The sequence below is a fragment of the Ursus arctos genome, chromosome X (assembly GCF_023065955.2).
Source record: "Ursus arctos isolate Adak ecotype North America chromosome X, UrsArc2.0, whole genome shotgun sequence".
Lineage (NCBI taxonomy): Eukaryota > Metazoa > Chordata > Mammalia > Carnivora > Ursidae > Ursus > Ursus arctos.
In genome coordinates this window covers 41,261,308-41,281,383 of record NC_079873.1, presented here as the reverse complement: position 1 = coordinate 41,281,383, position 20,076 = coordinate 41,261,308, and the positions used below count along the sequence as shown (strand labels likewise).

Below are 20,076 nucleotides of genomic sequence, written 5' to 3'. Positions count from 1 at the left end.
GTTTCTGCAAGCAGTCAGAGTCTGGTGGCACATGCCTTACTGAACTCTTCCTGTGGCAGAGATGAGGAACGAGGACATGGCTGTCTTCCCAGGCAGGGCTACCAGACACATCCCAAGAGGTAGTCGGATACCCTGCCTTAAGTTGCCAAGCGACACCCGAGGCCTCTCATCCTTTGATCTCCCCCATCCTACAAGATACCAAAAATAACACTTTTGACATATTCTCCTGAGGATCATGGGCCCCAGGTGTTGGCAAAAATTCGGTTATGAAAGGAAGGGTCCATTGATTCATCCAGTTAGTGTTTTGACTATCTACTTACTCTGTGCCGGGAACTGTGCTAGGGGCCGAGTACACAGCCCGGGACACAAGAGGAGACACAACCCCTGTCCTAAAGAAAAATCTATGAACCAGCTGGGGATGCCCCCACAACCACATAAATAAATGTGTATTTCCAAATGACTGCACCAGAAAGTAGACTTGGGAAGCCCTGGGGGTAGGGGTGGGGGTGGGGAGCCAGCCTTTTACCAGAGCCAGTGGATCCAAGCCCCGTGGGTCTGATACACAGTATCCCTCCCCCCAGGATTTTCTAGATTATAGGTCCCTTTGTACCTGATGCTGAGGGGAAAAGAAGGAACCAGCAGTGCTCACCCCCTCCTGGGCACATCCCATCTGGCCCATCTGTTCTGGCTTAGCTCTCTGCAGGCTGCTCTGCCCTCAGTGAGAATCAGGGAAGAGGCCAATGTGCCACTCCATCGATATCCCTGGCCTGGGGACCAGCGAGCTTTGGAAAATAGTCCTACTGATCTATGCCTGCAGGTGAGTGTTACAGCCACACTCATGTGGAAGCCTGGCATCCTACTGGCCCTGAGAGTCCCATCACTAGGGTGCTGAGTCACGAAAATGACACGATGGTCTTCCAAATGGACAGAATGACTTTGGGAGACAGTTGGGTGCTCCCCCCAACCCCCGGTGACACGGGTTGTGATGCCCTTACATGGGGACACAAGTGGAGTCCACTGCCTTGAGGCTCCAGGTAGACAGCGTTGGGGAGGGAGCTGAAAGTGTGTATGTGTGTGCGCACGTGTGCATATGTGTATGTGACTGCATGTGACACGACGCGTGTCCATTCTGTCCTTGGGTCTCAGGGAGGACTGATCCTCACCTCTGATGCATTCTGGTCCTGATCCAAAGAAGTTTCAGATCCAACAAACGTTTACTGAGCCCCTACAAAGTTCCAAGCCTTTTACTTTATACTTTGACACATTTTATATCATTTAATCTTTAACAATAACCCTTTAAGGTAGGAATTATCTGCATTGTACAGATGAGAAAACAATCGCAAAGAGGTTCATTGATTTGCTCAAGTATATCATACAGCTTTTTTTTTTAAACACTCACACACTATACTCGTAGCTGAGGCCCGTCTGTGTTGGTCGCTTATCTTACAGTATTTTTTTGTCTTCTCTACTTTTGGAGCAAGTGCTCCCCTTATACAAGCCCCCTTCTTTCTTCTTTCACTAGCCCCGCGGGCTTTTTTTTTTTAATACTGCATTTAATAGCACAAAAATCACGAATACAAAGAAACTGGCAAAGGTGTTTGTCAATGAGATATCCTTGCCTCCTCCACTTTTCCACTTTCATACCCATGTAAGTAATGGGCTACATTTGTATAGACTTTTCTTTCCCCCCCCAAACATATAACTGTTATGTGATTGGTCAGTTGAAGCTGAAACACCCATGGAGAAAGATGTTTTACGGTTACAAGGGCACACACCCCCCCCACACCACCCCCCTCCCACCCCACACTTTCCCACACAATCTTTTGGAGGAATATAGGATATGTACCAGTGTCAGGATTTCCCTGCTCCTGCCTTCCCCGCCTAGAGCATTCCTGCCATTGAATTTTCCTTCAAGTGACTGCTTAGACTAGAGCCTCTTCTCCCCGCCCCGTCTATTTCTCTTCCAACCAGGACCTTTTAGACACTGGGTACTGTTCAATTCTTACTGTCAGGCCCGTAGGCCACGCAAGTAGGTCCTTTAAATTTCGATGCCAGTTGTTGTATGGGTGTCGCCATCTTCCATTACAGGTAGGTCTGTGTGTCGCTTCAGTAGGCTTGTGTATTCATTTCTTTCACTTTTTCTGACTCATGTTCCAGGACCTGTTTGTGATAGAACAGTAAATACCCTTCACTGTCCAGAACGTCCTTAATACTGGCCTTGGTGATGACGGCATCATCACACTTGAACCACTGGTCCTTGTGGTGCCGGATGAAGCTGGTGTAGTGGCCACTCTCCAAGGTTCCTTGGTGATTAACCACAGCAAACAAGGAATACTTATTCTCATCGTTTCCACTATTGGTTGGCAGCTGCAACTGTCCATTCATCCTGCTCTCTTTACTCGAGGCCATAAATGGTGTCATATCCAGCTCCAGAGGAAAGGATATGTATGTAGTGATCTTGCGCCTCTGTTTGGCCGAGTGTTCGAACCGTTTGAAATGAAAACAGGCAACAACAGGTAATTTATTCATTGTGAGCTGTTTGGTAGATTCCTGGTAGCTTTGGCAACTACCGCATTTGATTTTGGCACTGCTTCCCAAGTGCTCTGGCCTCGTAAACCTTCGCAAGCAGTCCGTGAGGGTGGTGATTCCTGGTATGTGGCTCTCCCCATTCACACTGCTCTCCCTCCCCGGGCTCATGGGCCAGAAGGAGGTGCAAGAGCCAGGCAAGTCCAAACTGATGTCCCAGCATGGGTCTATGGTGGTGGAGACGCCATGGCAGGCTTGACAGGTGACATCGGACTGCAGGCCACCTGTGAAGATTTGGTCTATGATGCAGTTACAGTGGTTGGGATTGTTGGCGGCCTTCCCAGCATCATCACCTTTGCAGTGCCTGTGCAGGACATCTAGCGCTGCGATGAGGAACTCGTGGGCATCCTGTTGCCTGTATCCTGCTAAGTGCCGGGCGTGTATCCATACCAGGTGTAGTAACTTATAAGGAACGTGAGGAGATGGGTTTCCAGAATACAACTCCCGAAAAAGTGAAGACATCTCACAGACCAGACACAACTCGGGGCTTGGCATTTCACATCTGTGCCTGTCGGAGAGGAAGAAATCTCTCAGGATCGGAGTATGGGTAAGGGCCTGGACGATGCAGTTCATAAAGCACGTGTTGCCAAGATTGATCAGTCCTCTTAAGCCGATGGTGAAGCTCGACGTGATTCTTCTTCTCCGTGGGTTGTGCCCCAGCAGTTCTAACTCGGGTTTGGTCGTCTCCCAGGTTGGGTATTTCTCACCGAGTCCCGGCACTGAGCACTGCTGGTGAGAAACCTCGGTTGAGGTGGAGGCTTGTAATTTCAAAGCTTCTCCTTGCTCTTCTTTGGCAATTTGCTCAATGTCTTTGTCATATACATAGTCCTTACACATAAAGCAGTATATACCTCCATAATAAAGGTCTACGGCTAAGTTGTGTTGTTTTGTCTCGGCGTGCTCATGAATGTGTTTCTCTGTGAAGCAGCCAAAGAAGACACAGGAAAGGCAAGAGTGAAGTCTGTTCAAATGGGTGCCACACACATGGCAGATGCACGACTTTGCCTTGCTTTTCCTGGTCTCTGGGGTTCCACACCACACGAAGCACTGGTAGATCACCCGCAGTTCCTGCCTCCAGTTCTCTCCCACCTTAAAGCTGTTCACGTGGGAACAGCCTGGTGGACCCACAGCGAAATCCACATCCAGGCATCCGCCCCCAGGGCCGCGCCGGGGCCGGGGCCGGGGCGGGGGCCGTGGCCTAGGCTGCGGCGGGGTACGGAGCCGGGTCTGTGGCCGCGGCCGGGGTCGGCGGCGGGGGGCACGACTGCGCCGCGGAGAGGGATCGGGGGGCCGCGGGGGGTCGGAGGGAAGGGTGGGGGGAGGAACCTCGTCGCTGCTGCCGCCACCGCCGCTCCGCGCTGGGTTCTCATCCTCCAGCTCCTGCTTCGGCTCCCCCCTCGGCTCCTGCTCCGCCTCCGGTATCGGCTCGGGTTCGGGCTCCAGCTTGAGCTCAGCCCGGCGGCCCGGACCCTCCGCGGTCTCCACTTTCCCGGCGGCGTCCACCTTCCCCGCCGCCTCCACCTTCCCCTCCACCTTCGCCTCCGCCTCCACCTTCCTCTCCGCCTTCTCCGCCGTCTCCGCCGTCTCCGCCTCCTCTACCTCCTCCGCCTCCACTGGCGGCGGCTCCTCCCCCTGCTCGCAGGGCTCCGGCGGCCACTGGGCGTGGCGGCGCGGGGGCCACGCAGACCTGGGGTGTCCCCCGCCCGGCCTGAGGGAGCGCGGCGGCTGTGACAGCTGGACCCAAAAGGGACTTTCACTGAAGGAGGCGGCGGCGGAAGCAGGCGACGCCCCCCGGGAATCCTCCCGCCGTAGCCCCCTAGCGGAGGCCGCTTCGGCAGCCAGGCCCCGTTTCCTTTAATTCAGTATTTCCCAAACTTGCTTGTTCACGAGAATCACGTGGGGAGCGTGTTAAAATTACAGATTCCTCGGCTCCACCCGCAGACCTACTGAATCAGAATCTCGAAGGGAGGTGCTCCGGAACCTGTATCTTTAACTAGGGCCCGAGAGGATTCTTATGATCAGGCAAGTTTGGGAAACACAGCTCTAATTCATTGAGGCTGGCGGGAAGGGGGGCGGGGACCGCGCAGTCTCTTTAAGGCGCTTCCAGTTCTCGGCTCCAATCGCAGCTCTGACCCCCTTCATCGTCTCCTCCCCTCTCCTCGTCCTTCCCTTCGTCCATGCAGCTTCCCCCAGCACTGCGGGGCCAGGGACGGAGGAATAGCCATGTCCAGAAACGTCTCTGGGGCTGGGAAATGTGCGCTGAGAGGCCAGGTCCCGAGGAGCAGTCAGAGACCGTGATAGGCCATCACCTCCGCAGCTGAGCCTGCCCCCAGCCCTGTACCCGGCTCCCCTCCCACCCCAGGTTCTGCCCTTCCCAGAGAAAGATGAAGCCCCAGGGCCACCCTGGGGACAGGCCCTGACCCCAGATCCCGAGGGGGGCAGAGCTCCCCCAGGCTGCTGGCTGTGAGGAGGCCCGTCCGTCCCTTTGCCCATCTCAGCGGTGCTCTGCGCAATCTGTCTTGCTCACCTCCGCCTCGGGCTCCCAAGGCCGCGGGGGGGATGAGGAGTTGGCGGGGGGATGAGGAGTTGGCGGTCGGCCTTCTGGCCGGGCAAACGCTGAGCCACCCAGGGGGCAGCGGGAGGGACAAGGCAAGACAAGGCCATGCCTACGGCTGAGAAAGGGGAAGACACCGCCCCAGGACCCTCCAGTCTGGCAGAGCCCGGGGTCGGGTGGGCAGCAGGGGGGAGGGGGGCCCCCCGGGGAGCAGTCGTGTAGTGGAGCTGCCGGCAGGGGGAGGGGGCGGGCCTGGGTCTGAGGGCCTCGGAGAGCTGCTGCACTGAGGGCCGCTGGCACTTGTGGAAAGTGGCCACAGGTGCTGGTCCCAGGGAGGCAGGACAGGAGCTCACAAGCACATAGCCCGTGCTCAAAGATCAAGGAGCGTGTGTTCCCGGCAGAGTCTGTTCCCTGAGTCCTGGGATGGCTGGCCTCGGCCCAGTAGACACTGGCTGGCTCGTGGGGCTGTGCCGCCTGAGTATACCCTAGCGGAGCTGTGCGTGGTTAGCGCCGGACATCGCCCCTCAGCCTGGCCCCTTCCTGCAGGGAGAAGGTGGTGCTTCGGCCTCCTGGGGTTAGCCCCGGGACTGGGTGGTCAGGATCAGGAAAATTTAAGGAGAATGAGATGCTTGGTTCCCATGCCGCTGAGGTCCCCAAGAGCTGCCCCGGTGCCCTGACTTCCCAAGCCAACACTTGCTTCAGTTCCTTGAAGCACCCCAGCATCTTTCCAATAAATGCGTGCCCTTGTGGCCTGCAACCAGAGGGACTGCAACTAGCACACCCACTGAAGGAGTCCTGCTCCTGCTGCTGCTGGTGGTGGTAAAAACGACTGAGGTCATGGAGTGGAGGGAGGCTGGGGAGGGTACTCTCATCCCACCTGGGCAGAGTGACAGACATCAAAACGACCTAAAGATCTCTGTGTGCCTACGACTGTCTACTGTGGCGACCTGACTACCTTCCTGATCAACCTCCTGCAGAAGCCCACATGTCCAGCGGGTTCTGGAAGTCGGGAGGCTCTGCCATCATTCACCCAGCAAAGGTGTATTCAGCTCCCACCCAGAGCTGGGTGTTGTACTGGGAGCTGTGGACAGCGTGGAACCAAACCACCTTGCCCCAGGGCCACAATCGGGGCTGGGTTCCCCCCAAAAGGCAGACTAAGGAAGTGTCTGGGTCACCAGCAGAGAAGAGACACCAAAAACAAAAGAATCAAGACAAAAAATATCGGAAACAGTTTGACATTTGATTTTTTTTTAAGTACTCCTCATGAGAAAAGTCAGAATGTTGTACTTCCTTACGTTTCTTTCCTGATTGCATGTTGCTTTTGCTGTGAATCACGTGCGGGAGGGGGGAGGGCGTCAGCCTGCTTGCATGTGTCTCCATTCAGTCCTGGGCAAATGTCACCGTGTCTGCCTCACAAAGACCTGACTGAAGGCTAGTGGAAGGGGCCGACTTAAGGAGAGACCCCTCCTCATTACAGTCCGGCCGCCTGGGGTTGAACACAGTTCTGACCACAAGGTGGCAAAAGAGTGTGTGACACTTCCCCGGACATTTGTACGTTTCTCTAAAACTATGGTTTATATCCAAATACACTCTAAAAATATTTTTTAACCTTGTGCCCCTTCATTTTTTAGGTTGACATCTAAAATTTTGCATCAGAAATTTCAGCTGCAAATAATGTGAATCCTGACAAATATTAACATTCACAAACAAAACTGTTATGTCACAATTTTACGTGAAACTAGTGGAACCTAAATACCTTCATGATTTGAGAGCCACCATCATCTGTTTTAAAAATTCACAAAGAGTTCTTTGTGGTTGGGAGTGTACATTTTTCCTTTTCTCCCTAAGTTCTTCATTCTATTCTATTCTAACAGAATTTTACCTAGATAATATATATTTTTGCACTCGAAATTATTTTATTGTGAATCCTATCATCTTTTCCTGCAGCAAAAATATTTTGCTATTTAAACGCTTTTTAAATGTTCCTGTGAGCCTAAAGCTCACAGGAGTAAAAATTTACTCTTGCTTGAGTTATTATGACAATTAGTATTAGAATGTGATGGATCAAAGAATTGTAAGTATATTACAAATTCTGATAGGTATTTATAAATGTAAAAATTAAAATGTATTAGAAATAGAGGTCTTTTTTTTTTAAGTTAGTAGGTGTCTCCATGGATAAATATTGCTTATTGCTAGAATGAGACAGGATTCAGCATCAGTTCTCTACTTTGTGTTTGGTTAAACGTTAGCACACAGGAACCTCGGTTATATAAATAACTAAATGGGAATGGACATTTGTTTTAGCAATGTTACTCAAGACTGAATTCCTTTGGAGACCTATGGGGGGGATTACACAATGATTTGTCTTCAGAATTATTTTTCCTGATTTAGTAGCTGACAGCTCCATGGGGTTTTCCTTCAGTTTTATTGGAAGCCATCTGAATTGCAAAAGGATTTGATCCCCATTCATTTGTTAGAGCAATAATTTTTCTCTTCACCTTTGACAACGGTGTTCGGCACTGTCTGTCTGGTGCCCTGCAGATTTTATACCATGGGGCAGTGCACCCAGGTAAGAATCAGGATGGGTGAAAGGTATGCTTTGATTTATAAAACGCAAAAAGGACCGTTGCAAAAGAGGAGATGGAAAGAGAGAATCAGCTTGATTCTGTCACCACATGTGTGTTCTCTGGCAGATCAATTTTAGGAAATATGAAATATGAAATTTGAGGATAACAGAAGTTGATCCTCTTAAAACTCTGCTTATTTACCCGGTGGAGAGTCTACCTGTATCCCCAGGGTAATGCACACTCCACTTTTAAGGTTGCTGGTTTATATTTATTATCATAAAACTAATATATACAGTATTTGTGGGGGGGGGGGGTTAAAGATTTTATTTACTTATTTGACACAGAGACAGCCAGCGAGAGAGAGAGACAAGCTGGGGGAGTGGGAGAGGAAGAAGCAGGCTCCTAGCAGAGGAGCCCGGTGTGGGGCTCGATCCCAGAACGCCAGGATCACGCCCTGAGCCGAAGGCAGACGCTCAATGACTGAGCCACCCAGGCGCCCTGTATTTGTGGGTTTTTTAAAAAGACTTTGAGAGAGAGCGCGAGCAAGCCCATGGGGGGAGGGGCAGGGCCAAAGAATCTGAAGCAGACTCCACGCAGGGAGCCCGATCTCACAACCCTGAGATCAGGACCTGAGCTGGAGACTTAACTGACTGCGCCACCCAGGCGTCCCAAGTATTTGTGGTTTTTGAAAAGGGTTTAGAAGAAGGCATAACATGAAAAGTTAAAGCCCCTCTCTTCCCTGCCAGTCACGCCCAATCTATTGCCCTGAAATGACTACTTGTTAACGGTTTCTTATGTATCCTTTGTGAACTTTTCTATGCAAATACAAGCATGTCTTATACATTTACCCTTTTTATGAACTATAAATGCGACTGTAACATACACATCGAGCTACAATGTAGCACTATATATCGAGCACCGGGCAGTTTTCTCCCAGTGCATCTACACAGCCAATGCAATGCCAATAAAAACTCCAATGAGTTTTAGGGGGGCGACTTTCACCAAATTAATATAGAAGAATAAAAGGCATCTTCCCCCTTCCTAGTTTCTCCTTCTTCCTCCTGAAAATGAGGATTTAATGGTTAGGGCTGAGTAGCCATCTTGCAACCAAAAAACGGATTACCCCCGAACCTATTCTTACATGAGGAAAAAAAAAATGCCATGTTTTACTGACTCTAAGAAGTACACCTCTTCATGTTTCAGCATCTCCGAAATCTTTGACAGTTTACGATTATATTTGGCAGCATTTTTTTCTTTCTTGGTGGTACATAGAGTAATGGTGTGTCTTACAGTCAATAGTGTCTTAGAATCAATAACACACTTGAAACATCATCCTGTTTGAGCCTTTGTTATTTGGATCTCAGTCATGTATAGGTGATTACAATTCTAAATGATAGCAAGCTTTCTAGTTCACTCCTGGTGACGTCCCAAGTCCTTATCCTAGCCTTTAAAGCCTGTAGAGTCTGACCGTGGTCTCTTAGACCTCGCTTCCTATCAACTCAGCCTTGCCCCAAACAAACTGGATTTCCTGCTGTTCCTTGAATAAGCCCAGCTGGCTCCTGCTTCCAAGCCTGTGTCTTTGCTTTTACTGCCGCTTGGAAAGCTCTTCCCCTAAAAATCCTCATGGCTTTCTCCCTCACTTCACATTGCTGCTTAAATGCCAGAGTCCTTCCTTGATCCCTACGTAAAATAACACCCCATCTCTGCTTTCTTTTTCTTCAAAACACTATCACCACATGATGTGTTAAATATTACACACACATATAAAAAATTACTATAATGTAAACTCCATGAGAGTAAGATGTTCATTATTCCCAAATGCCTCTTTGGCATTTAATGCATATTTAAATATTTGTGAAATAAATGAATGCATGCTTTCCATTATGGGGGAAGTTGACCATATTTTCAAATGTTTATTGGCCATTTCGTATTACTTTCGTGTGAACTATCTGTTTACATTGTTTGCCAATTTTTTTGGCTTCTGATTAACAATAATAAGTAATACGTATATGGCACCTGAAGTATGCCAAGAGTTGTTCTCTTAAATAGGTTTAACCCTTACTACAATTTTAGGAAGTCGGTGTTGTTATCACCCCCGTTTTAGAGGTGGGGAAACTGAGGCGCAGAGAGATTGAGTGATGCTCAAGGTCACACAGCCAACAAATGATGGACCTGGGATTCAAACCCAGCAGTCGGAATCTAGAGTTTGGATTCTTCACCGCTAAGCTATTAACCCTTCGTCTGCCATACTCTAGTATATTTTCCCATTTATCATTTGATTGTTGTATTTTACTTCATTTTTTAACCTTATGATATTTAAGATTATTGTGTAGTCAAGATTCTCAAACTTCTCTTTATGCTGGATTTTAGTGTCTCTTTTTTTTAAGTTTCTTTTTTTTTCTGATTACAAAAGCACAGAGCAAGTGCAAAGGTCCTGAGACCAAAAGGAGCTTTATAATTTTAAGAAATGAAAATAAGGCCAGAATGGCTTGAGTTTGGTGACCAAGAAGGAGGAGAGTGATATAAGATGAGGATAGAGATACAAGCAGGGACCAGATCACCTGAAGTCTTGCAGACCATTGTGTAAGATTTGAATATTATCCCACTAGCAGTGGGAATCATTTGGTGGGGGAATAGCAAGGGATTGGCATATGATTTCTAATTTACACACAATAATTATAATCAAATAATTAACATTTATTGATAGTTTATTATACGCCAGGCACTTTTATAAGTACTTTACTAAGTCACGTAAACCTCCTAAAACCCTGATGAGGTAGGTACTAATATTATTCTCGCTATTCAAATGCCACACAAGATCTTTAAGTAGCTTGAATTTCCTTGTGCTTACACTCTGCTTCTATACCTGTTCCCATCAGGAGATACCTTCTATCAACCATGAGACGTCTGACACCTACTTTGTCCAGGCCCCTGACATCCCATTCGTGGTCTGCAAGTTTTCACTGGGCTAAAGAAAGGGGAAAATGGCAAGTACACTCAGCACCAAGGCCCTTGGGTCTAGGAGCTGGTCAGGTGGGCTTTTCTGATTTCACTTAGAACACGCCAAACTTCGCTAAGCTCAGGAATAGCCCCCCTGCTGGCCCGTTCATGATGACCAAGGATCCAGCTCAGCGGCCCCTACTTGCCTTTGCAGCAGGACAAGGCTTCAGGCCCTGCACCCCCAGAGCCATACCAACAACCAGGAGAATGAGGAATGGTCTCATCGGGATGTGGGAGGTGCCAGCCCGACAGAGGGAAGCAGCAGGCCTAATGGTGTGCAAGGGGCACAAAATGGAAGAGTTCAAGGTCTCCTTCAAGCACACATCGAGCCCCGGGGTAGCCTGTACGTCTGTGATTCCAGTGGCTGGGGTCCTTCTCTGGCCGAAACAAAGGCTCACCAAGAGAGCAAGGTCCTGTTTGTGAGGGATGTACATCTACCACATTGTAGGTTACACTGTGTCGTATTCTAAGCCGTTCCTGCAGCTCTCGCTGCCGAGATACTGTGCGTCTCAGCTTCCCTCAGCCCTAAGCAACTCTGACTGTCATCCTTCAGACTTCTGTCCCGTTTGACTTACACTTTTGATTCCTTACCTATCTGCTTCATAACGTAGCCTCTGAACAGGCTCCTGCGTCTGGCACAGCATCTGGCCAACCGACTCACGTATCCCTGTCCTCTAGCAAAACTCAGGAATCCCAAAATCCATGTCCAGTGCTGGAGGTCAGCCTTGTGGGACGCAGCAGGGCCCTGGGCCTGAGCTTCGACAGAGGCACAATAAAGAACACATTCTCTGATTTTACTCACGGAAGTGTGGAATCTGACTCTTGTGCTTGTCCTAAATGTCTCTTTCAAGTTTGAAGGGTGGGAAGGGTACATCTTGTTACCAAAACTGGTAGTTAAAAATCCTAATCACACTTTTTATTCTTTTTCAAAATGTTGTTCCTTTTTACATTTTTCTATTTTTAAAATGTTTTATTTATTTGGTTTATTTTTATTGAAATGTATTTGACACATGACATCATATAAATTTCAAGTGCACGACATGTTGGTTTGATGCATTTACCTGCTGTAATATGATTGCCAGTGTAGTGATAGTTAGCACTTCTATCACATCATATAACTATCATTTCTTTTTGCGGTTGGGATAATTGAGACTCAGTCTCTTAGCAAGTTTGACAATTATAATATTGTTGCTTGTATTCACTATACCGTGCATTAGATCTCTACGGCTTATTTACTACTGGTTGCAAGTAAACCTGGTTCCTTTTAAAACCACTAAAGGGAATGCAAACAAAATTATATTAAATTTTGGAATTAATAGAGAGAAATTTAGCAATGTCTAGCAAAATCACATGTGTATTCATGGTTTGACTCTGTAATCCCACTCCTAGGACTCTAACCCAAAGATACACCAATAAAAGTACAGGATGACATATGCACAAACCCATTCATTGCAACACTATGTATAATAACAAAAGACTGGGGGAAAACCAACAAATGTCCATCATAAGGGACCAGTTGAAAAAATTACAGTGGATTCATAAAATGGAAAACTGGAAAAAAAATTTTAATAAATTAAAGTACAGAATACTATGAAATGAGATAGATATCTATATGCAAATAATAGCTGGGATATATTGTTAACTGGAAAAAGCAAAGTATAGAATATTGCATACAGATGCCACCTCTTGCGTAAGAAAGTTGGGGGAAAAAAATACTTACAGAAATGTTATGAACTTATCTATTTATTTTTCTCTTTCTAGAAAAAATAAATATTTCCTAGCTCTGTCCACTGAAAAGACATAGCGCCAGTGACAACCTAGTAGCAATGAGTATATCTAATGCCCAGATTGTGGTCTCTAAATATCATTTCCCACCAAAAGAAGCCAATCCTCCTTCAAGAAATAATCAGTTGTTTATGGGTCTGTCACAAGAAATGTACAAAATGAGCCTGGAACATCTTGTTTTGCCAAAAAGCAAGAGCGATATCAAAGACTAATGTAGTCGTGTCAAAGGAACACAGGATCCAAGATGAAAGAGAATTCCCCACTTGCCTATATTGGGATAATAAGAGCATCAAAAAATCTACCATTAATCAAGCAATCAGATGTATGAAATACATAATTTCAGAGTGACATTAAAAAACATTGGTCACCCTTGGCTGATACTAGGGCACCAAATTATTATTGCAAAAATTAATAAAGGGAAAAATCAAGAATTTATCCTGCCTTTCCTTTGGGAACAGTATTTCAGGGTAACCAAATAGTGATATTCTTCTTTATGCAACAATTCCAGCTAGCAAGCGCAGAAGGAATGACAGAATTGGTATATTACCATTTACAATCCCTAATAACAAATCTAGGCCATGGTTTCTCAACCCCAGCACTATTGCTATTTGGGGACAGATAATTCTTTATTTGGGGGCTGTCCTATGCATTGTAGGATTTTTAGCAGCATGAGATGCTATTAGCACCACCTCCCGAGTTGTGATCATCAGAAATGTCTTCAGACATTGTCAAATGTCCCACGGGAGACAATTATCTCTGATTGAAAACCACTAATCTAGGGCAATGATCATGAATGGATGAGAAAAGATTAGGCAAATGATGATGGAGAATTCTACAATGGAGGGATCAGATTGATATCATCTGAACCCACTGATCAACTTCAGCATCTCTCAGAGTGGGCCTGCTAGATACCATGTGCCTCCTGATGTAACACAGGAGTAAGCATACAGCACCACCTGTGATATATTGAGGCCGAAAAAAAAAAATTGAACCTAAATCTAATCAAGTGTCTAGCTCTAACTCCCAGTTTATGGTAAATAGAGGAAATCAAAGAACAAGTTCATTGTCATCATTAAAAAACAATCAGGCAAATCCAGAATGTGGAGTATTTTATAGAAAAAAAAATGACCTGTTTTCAGATTCTTTTTTAGCTTTACTGAAGTAAATAAACTGACAAATAAAAATTGTATATTTTTAAGGTGTACAACATGATGTTGTGATATATGCATGCATTGTGAAATGATTACCACAATCAAGTTAATTAACATATTCATCGCCTCACATAGTTACTTTCTTATGGTGAGAACGGTTAAGATCCACTCTCTCAGCACATTTCAAGTATACACTACAGTGTTATTAACTGTAGTCACCATGCTGCACATTAGATCCCCAGAACTTATTCATTCTGCATAACTGAAACCTTGTACTCTTTGACCAGCATGTCCCCATTTCCCCCACCCTCTGGCCCCTGAAAAACACCATTCTACTCTGTGCGTCTATGAGTTGACTTTTTTAGATTCCACATACAAGTGATGTGGTGCCGTATTTGTTTTTCTGTGGCTGGCCTAGGAAATTTATAGGTTTTTTTAAAAGAGACTTAAGAGAGATAACAAGCAAATACAATGTTACATTTGGTTTGGATCCTATTTTGAGAAAACCAACTTTAAAAACACTTCTTGAAACAATCAGGGAAATTTGAATATGAATTCGTATTCAAGTACATCAAGGATTTATTGTTAATTAGGGAAATGTGATAATGGCATTGTGATGATGTTTTTAAAAGCATTTTTCTATTAGAGATGCACACTCACATTGAGTGAGATAATATTATTTCTAGGATTTGAGTTAAAAGACTCCAACAAACCTCACAGTGGGGAGAATAAATGAAACAAGATTGGCAAAATGTTGAAACGTGTTGAAGCCGAGTAAAGGGGATTTGCTCTACTAATCTCTTTACTTCTGGGTATGTTTAAATTTTTTCATCATAAAATTAAATTTTAAAACAAAGCCGGGAAGATGTCTGCTACTGGCATGGTGTAGTTGGTGTACTCTCCCTATTCCTTCTGCTAAATACAGTTAACAACCCTTAACGTTGTATATAAAACGAACATAAGAAGACTCTGAAGGGTGGACAGAAGAAGGCAGACTGGCTCTAGACATCAGAACCCAAGGAAGGACCCAGCAGTGAGTTCCCTGAGGTTTGGTTTTGCCTCATATATTCTAGACTGAATGCTGCAGAAGCAGAAACCCTGGAAACATCAGTGGGCCCAGGTTTAAAAAAGAAACCTCCTAAAAAGCCTGCTCTCTCAGGCAAAGGCCCAGGAATAGGGCAACCTTGCCAGATACAAAGTTTTAGATCATAACCACTCTACTCCAACCAAGCACCACTGAAAAAAAAAAATCGCAGCACCATGCTAACAAAGGCCAAGTGCAGAGAAGGGCAAGTTGGGAGGCAGAACTTTCATTCCTGCTGGGTGGTAACAAGCCCCCTCTGTCTGACGAAGTATCAGTGGATGCTACATGGGAATCCTGGACTTCATGCTCACTTGGTGATAACAAGGGGTCCCTCCTCTTTTCCCCACTGGGGTGGTGTCAGAGGTGTCCCAGTGGAGAATCAGTGTTTTCACCACCATCCAGCAGTTACAAGCATCCGTCCACACTGTGCTGTAAATGGAGTTACAAGAGGAATTACAACAAGGCATCCCTGCTCCTTTCAGCCAGAGTGGTAATAACAAAGGCACAGCAGAGATCCCGAATCAGTAAGGAGAAGACCCTCAAAATTCATTCCACCGGCAGCAATGAAGTGGTATTCCCCTTCCCATATCAGAGCAGTGTTAGAAGAAGCACGATTAAAAAGAAAAAAACAAAACAGAAGATTTAATCAAGATCCAGAGTCTCATAACATAATGCCCTAAATGTCCAGATTTCAATTTTTTAAAAATCACGCATTATATCAAAAGCCAGGAAAAACTCCATTTGAATGAGAAAAGACAACCAAAAGACACCAACAAGATGACATAGATATTCATAAAGATGCTTCCCCAAGCAATTACAAACATAGTAGAAACAAATAAAAGAAAATAGAAAGTCTTGTCAAAGAAATAGAAGACATAAAAAAGAACTAAATGAAAATCTTAAAACTAAAAAATATCATAACGGAAATTTAAAAAATTATAATAGACGTGGTCAATAGGAGAATGGAAGAGACAGAGGAAAGAATCAGTGAACTCGAAAATAGAATGACAGAAATTATTCAGTGTAAACAATAGAAAGAAGATAGACTGAGGGAAAAAAATGAACAGATTCTAAGAAGGTTGTGAGACTATAACAAAATATTGAACATCTGTGTTATTAAAGTTAGGAAAGGAAAGGAGAAAAAAGGTGGAGCTGAAAAAGTATTTAAAGAAATAATGGTTTGGGGCACCTGGGTGGCTCAGTCAGTTAAGCGTCAGCCTTCGGCTCCTGTCACAATCCCAGGGTCCCGGGATCCAGCCCCACATTGTCAGCTCAGGGCTCAATGGGGAACCTGCTTCTCCTTCCGCCTGCTGCTCTCCCTGCTTGTGTGCTCTCTCTCACTCTCTGACAAAGAAATAAAATCTTTAAAAAAAATAAAGAAATAATGGCTTAAAATTTCCCCCAAGACATAAACCCACAGATTCAAGAAGATGAATAAACCCCAAACTATATAAACATAAAGAAATCCATGACAAGACCCATCATACTCACACTTCTGAATACAAAGGACAAAATAAAAGGGCAGCGAGAGAAACGACACCTTGCCTATAGGGAAAAAACAATTTGAATCACAGAGGATTTCTCGTTAGAAACCACAGAGGCCAAAAAGAACTGGCACATTTTTCAAGTGCTGAAGGAAAGAACTGTTGATCCAGAATTCTTCGTCCAGCAAAAATATCCGTCAGGGTGAAGGGGAAATCAGGACATTCTCAGATAAAGGAAAACTAAGAGAATTTGCTGCCAGCAAACCTACCCTGAAAGAATGGCTAAGAAAAGTTCTCCAAACAGAAAGGAAATTATAAAATAAGGAATCCTGGAACATCAGGAAGAAGAGAAAGCATAACAGAAAGAGTAAAAATATGGGTAAATACAATAGATTTTCCTTTTCCTCTTGAGTTTTAAATTATGTTTGATGGTTGAAACAAAAAAACTGTAACACTATCTGATATAATTCTCAGTGTATGCAGAGAACATATGTAAGACAATTATATTATAATGAAGTAGAGTAAAAGGAAGTAAGGTTTCTACTTTTTTTAAAAGATTTTATTTATTCATTTGACAGAGAGAGAGACAGCCAGCGAGAGAGGGAACACAAGCAGGGGGAGTGAGAGAGGAAGAAGCAGGCTCCCAGCGGAGGAGCACGATGTGGGGCTCGATCCCATAACGCCAGGATCATGCCCTGAGCCGAAGGCAGATGCTTAACGACTGAGCCACCCAGGCGCCCCAGGTTTCTATATTTCACCCAAACTGGTAAAATGTTGACACCAGTAGACTGTGACAAGTGGTGTATGTATATACAATGTAATATCTAGAGAAAAAGTTTGCGTTCTCTGTCTCTGTGTGTCTCTCTCCATATACACATATATATACACACACATATATTTACAAACAACACAACATATATACAATATTCTATGTACATATAATGTAATATAAGAATTTTAAAAGTGATCCAAAAAGCAAAAATTCAAAAAGCAATACAAAGAGATACACTTCAAAAATACTACAGGTAAATAAAAATTCAATTCTTTAAAAAAAGTTCAAGTAACCCACAGGAAGGCAGAAAAAAGAACACAGAGAAACAAAAATGAAGAGATCAAACAAGACAAAAACAATGTCAGGCATAAGCTCTAACTTATCAATAACTGTGTTGAAGTATAATGTGATGATCAAAATGGTCAAAATACCGTTAGTTGAAAGTAACAGTAGATAAAAAACATGCCCCAACCATATGCTGTCTATAAGAAACCCACTTCAAATACAGCAACATAGGTAGTTTGAAAGTAAAAGGATGTAAAAATATATGCCACGCAAATATTAATTAAGAGAAAGCAGGAGTGGCTATACTAATATCAGATGAAGTAGGCTTTGGAGCAAAGAAAATTACCAGAGACTAAATATCCATGAGTCCATATTGTTACAAATAAATGTTCAAATAAATTAATGAATGGGGAAAAGAAACAAATGTCCCTTGCAGAAGAATTCCAAATAATTTATGGAGATACTCTGCTCTCAAGGAGGTCAAGATCTCCCTCCTCGACTATGGGTTGCACATAGTAACTTCCTTCCAAAGGGTATAGTTTGGAAAGAGTAAACAAGTAAAGCAGTGGAGAAACCTGACAAACACTGCTTGGCCAGGTGTTCAAAGTCGACATCACACAGGTAGTTATAATCTTGATATGATGTCATGAGAATGGCACTTTACCACTGAGATCCTCCTTTCTAAAACCCATAATCTCACACTAATCACGAGAAAAACATCAGGCAAATTCCAATAGAGAAGCACTCTACAATATGCCTGACCTCCACAAAACTGATAAGGTCACCAAAAACAAGGAAAATCTGAAAATCTGTCACAGCCAACGGAGTTTAAGGAGACACAATAACAAAATGTAACTGTTATCCTGGATCCAATGCTGGGGATAAAAAGGACATTAGGGAAAAACTAAGCAAATGTGAATAAAGTATGGACTTTAGTTAATAATGATGTATCGATACAGGTACATTGATTGTAACGAATGTACCATACTAAAGTAATATGTTAAGAACAGGGGAAACTGTGTGCAAGGGATACACGGGGACTCTGTACTATGGGATCAATTTTTTTAGCAAATCTAAAACTTTTCTAAAAAATTAAGGCTATTAATAAAAAAATTATCAGAGATATTATGTAATTATAGAAGGATTAATATGTCAAGAAGACACAGCACTCATAAATGTGTATAAACCAAACAGAGCTGCAAAATTCATGAAGAAAAAACAAAATAAGAAATAAATTCATAATGAAAGTTAAAGATTTTGACATATCACTCTGAACAACTGATAGAAAAACTACACAGAAAATCAGCAAGGATATAGGAAGAATTCAGAAACACTATCAAACAACGGAACCCAGTTGGCATTTATACAATATTCCACCCTACAACAGCAGAATGCACATTCCTTGTAAGCATTCACAGAAGAGTTACCAAGATAGACCATATCCTAAACCATTAAAAAACCCCAACAAATTTAAAAGAATTAATATCATACAGACTGTGTTCTCTGATCACAATAAAATAAAACTAGAAATCAACAACAGAAAGGTAACAGGAAAATTTCCAAACACTTGGAAACTTAAGAACACATGTCTGAATAATCCATGGATCAAAGAAGAAAGAAATCTCTTTGTAAATGCATATAACTAATGAAAATAACATATCAAAATTTGCAGGACACAGTTAAAGCAGTGCTGAGAAAGGAATTCACAGCACTACATGCTTACAGTAGAAAAGAGAACAAGTCTCAAATCAATAATCTAAGCTACTTCAAAAAATGGAAAACTATCAGGCAAAGGAAGGAAATAATAAGCAGCAGAAATCAATAAAATTGAAAATGGGAAAACAATAGAGAAAATTGATGAAACAAAAAGCTGATTATTTGAAAAGATCAATAAAATTGACAAACCTCTAGTAAACCGACAAAGAAAAAAGATACAAAAATCCAATATCAACAATGAAGCAAAAGATACCACTGTAGACCCTGAAGAAATCAAAAAAGAATAGTAATAAGGGAAAACTGTTAACAACTCTACACACATAAATATGACAATTTAGGTGAAATGGACCAATTCTTCAAAAAATACAAACTACCACAACTCACCCAATATAAAATGGGCACTTCAGTTAGCCCTATAACTATTAAAGAAACCGAATGTGTAACTATGAAAACTCCCCAATCAGAAATCTCCAGGCCTGGATGGTTTCACTGGACAATTCTACTAAGCATTTTAGGAAGACTTAATGCCAATTTTATATAATTTCTTACAGAAAATAGAAGAGGAAGAATACTTTCCAATTCATTCTATAGGCCACTGTTACCCTGATAACAAAATCAGCCACAGATAGTCCAAAAGGAAAGGTACAGACCAATACCCCTCATGAATACAGACACAGAAATCCTTAACAAAATATTAACAAACAAAATTCAGCAATATATACAAACATTATACACCATGATCAAGTAGGATTTACTTCAGGAGTGCAGGGCTGCTTGAAAAGTTGAAAATCAATCAGTGTAACCCACCATATTAACAGAGTAAGAAAGAAAAGTCATAATCATATAAATTGATTCAGAAAAGTGTTTAACAAAATTCAACACCATTCACAAAAAAAAAAATTCTTTAAAAATTAGAAATACAGAGGACCTTCCTAAACCTTGTAAAGAACAATGACAAAAATTCTATAGGAAGCATACTTAATGATGATGGACTGAATGTTCTCCCTCTAAGGTCGGGAACAAGGCAAGGATGTTCATTCTTCCCACTGCTATTCAACATGGTACCAGAAGTTCTAGCCAGTGCAATAATAC

General features: G+C 43.6%; 1 protein-coding gene across 1 annotated transcript; it reads right to left on the bottom strand.

Annotated features, from left to right (window-relative positions):
- Positions 1-622: 622 nt before the first annotated feature.
- USP27X (ubiquitin specific peptidase 27 X-linked) lies at positions 623-5,250 on the bottom strand. The gene is made up of 2 exons (XM_026513265.4): positions 5,114-5,250; positions 623-4,438 (listed from the first exon to the last, which is right to left on the bottom strand). The coding sequence occupies exons 1-2, from the start codon at positions 5,248-5,250 to the stop codon at positions 2,107-2,109; spliced, it is 2,469 nt and encodes an 822-aa protein (XP_026369050.1). The 3' UTR covers positions 623-2,106.
- Between the last annotated feature and the right edge of the window lie 14,826 nt (positions 5,251-20,076).

Excerpts from the sequence above, each read along its gene's own strand:
- USP27X (XM_026513265.4), bottom strand. The coding sequence starts at position 5,250 with ATGGCCTTGTCTTGCCTTGTCCCTCCCGCTGCCCCCTGGGTGGCTCAG. Across the intron at positions 4,439-5,113 it reads CTTGGGAGCCCGAGGCGGAG|GAAACGGGGCCTGGCTGCCG; the intron begins GTGAGCAAGACA and ends ACTGAATTAAAG.